The following is a 4,548-nucleotide window of genomic DNA, read 5'->3' as shown; positions in this document are numbered from 1 at the left end:
TTAATCTTTTTTTTTAACATTTCTATTTTTAACTTGCGTGGCAGTGCGACACTCAGAGTTGTTGTCTAAAGTGTCGAGAAGGAGCGCAACAGATTTACCTTCACAAGTGAAGCATTACAGCTTTTTCTGTACTGTATTTTCTGGACAATAAGTTGCTACTTTTCTTTCATGCTTTGAATGCCGCATAAAATGTGCAGCACAAGCTCAAGAGCGAAGAGCGACAATGAAAGAGAGACTGAAGTGTGATGCTGTTCGATCCTGACACTTAAGAAGACGACGTTAGTCGCAGAAGGAAGATGAAGATTATAAGTTATCCTGGTAAGCTACTGCATTTTTCTTTTAAGCAGCCGTCTTACAGGTACTGTTTAAAAAAAAAAAGCATTTATGGTACGTATTTGTGTATGTTATTTCATTAAAAGTTGTTTCAACATGGCTGCCAGTGGCTAATGGACAAGTGCTGCCATATATGTGTTGATTTCAATGCAAAATATGATGTGGAACATCTGGTTTCATGCTGAGGTTAAATTGCACACAGGTGACTGTTTATTAATTAGAAAACTTCTGAAGGGACTTTGTTACAATTTACTGAAGACATCAGAGTTACACAAATGCACTTTTATAAATGTGTACCTGTGAAGAAAATGTATAATTATCCATCCACTTCAGATATGCACTGCTTTGTGTTGGTCAGTCATGTAAAATCAAAACAAAATACAGTGAAATTATTGCTGAAGATAGTTTATACTGTAGCACCAAACATTTAATAAAGACACACTTAACACTAAAGATAGCATGAAAATAACCAAAAACAACAAAATTTAAGGCCTCAGCTTGAACTATTAAGGATATTTTCAAAAACAGAAACCTTTGTTTGCTCAGCTTTGGTCCACAAACAGGAACACCCATTGGTTCTGCTGTTGGTAACAATGACAGTTGGACTTTTGTTTATTTTCACCACACAATGTTTTCAACACATATTAGAAGTTTTCATGTCAGAACAAAGTGAGGTAGCTATGAAAAAAAAAAAAAAAAAGTTGCTTTGTTGTGAAATCAGGAAGTGATGGTGGGCGACTGGCAAATATCTCAGTTTTTCTCACAGTAAAACTGTTTCTGTGTGGATGAGAGGTGCAAACAGCAGCATTTTAAAAATAATTTTACCTTTAAATGTTAAAATGTGTAGAAATCCTGTAGATTCTTGGTTTAAACAGCAAACTGAGATTCGACTACGAAGCAAATATCCCGTCTGCATTTTCCCTCTGTTGAGGTTTTAAAACGTCATGGCAGATCTCCTGTTTCCACCCCCGGCTGCTGTTTCAGGCCACCTCCGATGGATCCCAGCAGAACCTCTGACCACAGTCCAGAGCCGACAGCCGGTCCATATCCGGGTCGCTCAGGGCGAAGTCGAACACCTCGGCGTTCCGGAGTATTCGCTCTGGATTTGAGGATTTGGGAAGAACCGGGACGCCCTGCTGTACCGCCCAGCGTAACAAAACCTGGTAACAAAAGGAAAAAAATTAAAAATACTGGCACTGAAACAGTAGCTGCATTTAAATTATAAATGTGCACAAATCTTTGTCTATATTCTGCTAATGTTGAAAAAACACAATTTTACAATCGCGTAATGTTTCTGTTAAATGATTAAAATCGCATCTTGTTCAAACTTATCGCTTGTTCAAGGGATAAGTAATTAAAACCATGGTAGCTGAAGATGTAAACGGTTACATGAGATTTTTTATTCATCAGCCACGGCGCTAGTGCTCATCATGCATCAGCCATGAGAGGAGGTTTTGGCGTTTATTCAGGCTTTGGAGCGTCAAACCCCTCAAGCTTGGGTTCGGCTACATTTGCGACATTTTGGGGAAACTATTGTCGGTCATTTTACAGAAGAGCTACGGATTCAAAACGTTCAAATGACACACGACTTTTTATGAACTGTGCGATGCAGTGAGAGCTCTGGAGGAGCCGGGATCACATTGTTTAAAACAAAAGCAAACCATCATCCTGCTACAAGTCATAACATCCAGCTGTTAATCATGTGACTCGTGTGATGAGAAAACGTGTTTCCGTTTCACTTCTGTGACATACATCTATGGCGACGTGGCTGAAAAATAAAATCTCATCCCAGCTCAAAAAACGCTTTTATCAAAAAATTGAGTTTTTTCAAAATTGGCGTGTATCCGTTGAGCAAATTTATTTTTGTAATTTCAAATTGTGCAGCTTCATGTTTAATGGAGACACAGTTAGTGACGTGTACCTGTGCAGGTGTGCGTTTGGAGTTCTTTGCCACCTCCAGGATCACCGGGTCAGTGAGCAGCTCTCCTTTCCCTAAAGATGAGTACGCTTGAAAACAGACACCAAACTCCTTACACAGACTCCTCAGTTCAGGCTGGCAGAGCCGCGGGTGAAACTCCACCTGCAGGAAGCAAAGATTCAGAAATAAACCAGAAACACTGCAAAAATACCAAATATTATTGAGTTTTTTGGTCTACATATTTGAAATGAGACAAAACTAACTTAGAAGTAACTTTTCAGCAACAAATGTTAGCTTGTTTTAAGTAAATAATTCCTTAATATTGAAAAAGTACTAATGTGAAGTAGAACAAGACATTGTCCCCCAATTATAATATCCGTAAATAACAGCCTAAGCCATTTCTTAACAGAAAATTACTTTGGCTGTTATTTTATCAAGGTGACTGGAAAAATATCTTGTTCTACTGGTAGATAATTTCACTTCTCACAAGTACTTTGTTCTCTGCTACTACAGTCTGTCGTGAATGCTAAGGCTAGTTAGCATGGCCACCGATGATGGCGGATCAAAGGTTTTACTGTAATGGTAATTTGTTTCTCTATTCCTAGCACATTTAGCAGCGCGTTCATGACGATGACTGACAGCGCTAAGCCCCTCCTCCTGACTCTGATTGGGTGTTTTTGGTCGGGAGCTGTGCATTTCTTGAAACTGTGATAGTAGCTCAGCAAAGAGGTGGAGGAGATGATTTTTTCACTTATTATCTGTCTCATATTATGCTGTCATGACATGGTGACAGTTCCAACAAATATGTAAAAAAGTTGTTTTTGTTTTTTTTTTAAATAAAAGTTACATAACGCAGCTTTAATACTCAAACCAAAATGGGTTATCAACAGAACGTTGATCCTTGAAATATTAAGGTGCTGGAATGGCCTAGTCAAAGTTCAGAACTCAATCCTGGTTTGAAATGCTGCAGTGAGAACTTGGGAGAGCTGAACGATGTAAGAGACACAGTCATGCAGAAATCCACTGTGATTAAACAAGCTAATGCGCAATGTAAGACTACCTGTAAGACTGCAGGAGGGACTTTACAGCTTTGCATCAGAGCTTTCATGTGTGCTGGTGTGTAGTTGGAGACTCCAATGGCTCTCAGCTTCCCCTGACCATGCAGCTCCTCCAGACTAGCCCAACTCTGAGCTCGGTTACCTGGAATCAAACGTTACATCATCCTGTTACACAAAACCTGCATCTATATTTTAGGGAGCAAACATGAGAGGTCAGTGTTATTCAGCACATAATCCACTAATTCTTCAGCAAATAAAAAACACTTTAACCACTGAGATATTAGTTCATATCATATTGAAGTAAAATGAGAGCTGATCTCCAGCGTAAAATCTTAATTACAAGAGTTAAGAGTAAAAATGTGTCGGTGAAACACTAAAAACAACCACTATGAAGAATCTATAAGAGCCACAAGTTAATCCTGATATAAATTGAAGAAGTTCTTTTTCTTTTTGGAGTCTCAAGGTTTTGCTAATTGGACCTTTGTGATTAAAAATGTCTACATCAGTGAGGCTTTATTGGTCAAGTCAAATCAAGTTTATTTATAGCGCACATTTGGTAACACTTTATTGAAGGGGTGTGCATAAGACTGACATCACACTGTCATAAACATGACGTAACATCTGTCATGAACGTGAAGGAGTCTTTATGAATGTTTGACTGTTGTCATGAACTGTCATTCGGTAAATAATGACACTTTTAATGTAAAGTTGCTCTAAAAGTTGCATTGAAAGTCCATTAAAAATGCCAACTTTGCATAAAATTATCATAATTTACAAAATCATGCAAAGTTGGCACTTTTAATGCAACTTTTAGAGCAACTTTGAATTAAAAGTTTCATTATTTACCAAATGACAGTTCATGACAACTGTCATAAACATTCATAAAGACTCCTTCATGTTCTTGACAGGTGATATGTCATGTTTATGACAGTGTCATGTCAGTCTTATGCACACCCCTTCAAATAAAGTGTTAGCGCACATTTCAGCAACAAGGCAGTTCAAAGTGATTTACATCATAAAAACATAACGCAGCAACCAATTATGAAACAAGCAGAAAACATTAAGTTTTGTCAAATGCCATAGTCAAAATCATTAAGCAAATGAACATTGATCAATAGAAATAGTCAATGGCAACTCTAATCAAATGGGTTTTTAACCTTGATTTAAAGAAACCCGGTGTCTGATGCCAATACAAGAAAACAATCACAAATAGTCAATCTCTACTCTAAGAAACATTTA

The 4,548-nt window shown here is 37.8% G+C and overlaps 1 protein-coding gene across 1 annotated transcript; it reads right to left on the bottom strand.

Annotated features, from left to right (window-relative positions):
- Nucleotides 1-512: 512 nt before the first annotated feature.
- Nucleotides 513-3,461, bottom strand: LOC107833282 (glyoxal reductase-like; the record flags this gene model as incomplete). The annotated part of the gene is made up of 3 exons (XM_016662060.1): nt 513-1,493; nt 2,255-2,413; nt 3,312-3,461. Coding segments are annotated over 3 exons (489 nt in total), but the record flags the coding sequence as incomplete, so codon positions are not given.
- Between the last annotated feature and the right edge of the window lie 1,087 nt (nt 3,462-4,548).

Source organism: Poecilia formosa, unplaced genomic scaffold (genome assembly GCF_000485575.1).
Source record: "Poecilia formosa unplaced genomic scaffold, Poecilia_formosa-5.1.2 Scaffold357, whole genome shotgun sequence".
Classification (NCBI taxonomy): Eukaryota; Metazoa; Chordata; class Actinopteri; order Cyprinodontiformes; family Poeciliidae; genus Poecilia; species Poecilia formosa.
Note: the sequence above shows the minus strand (reverse complement) of the source record. Positions and strands in the feature narration are given on the sequence as shown.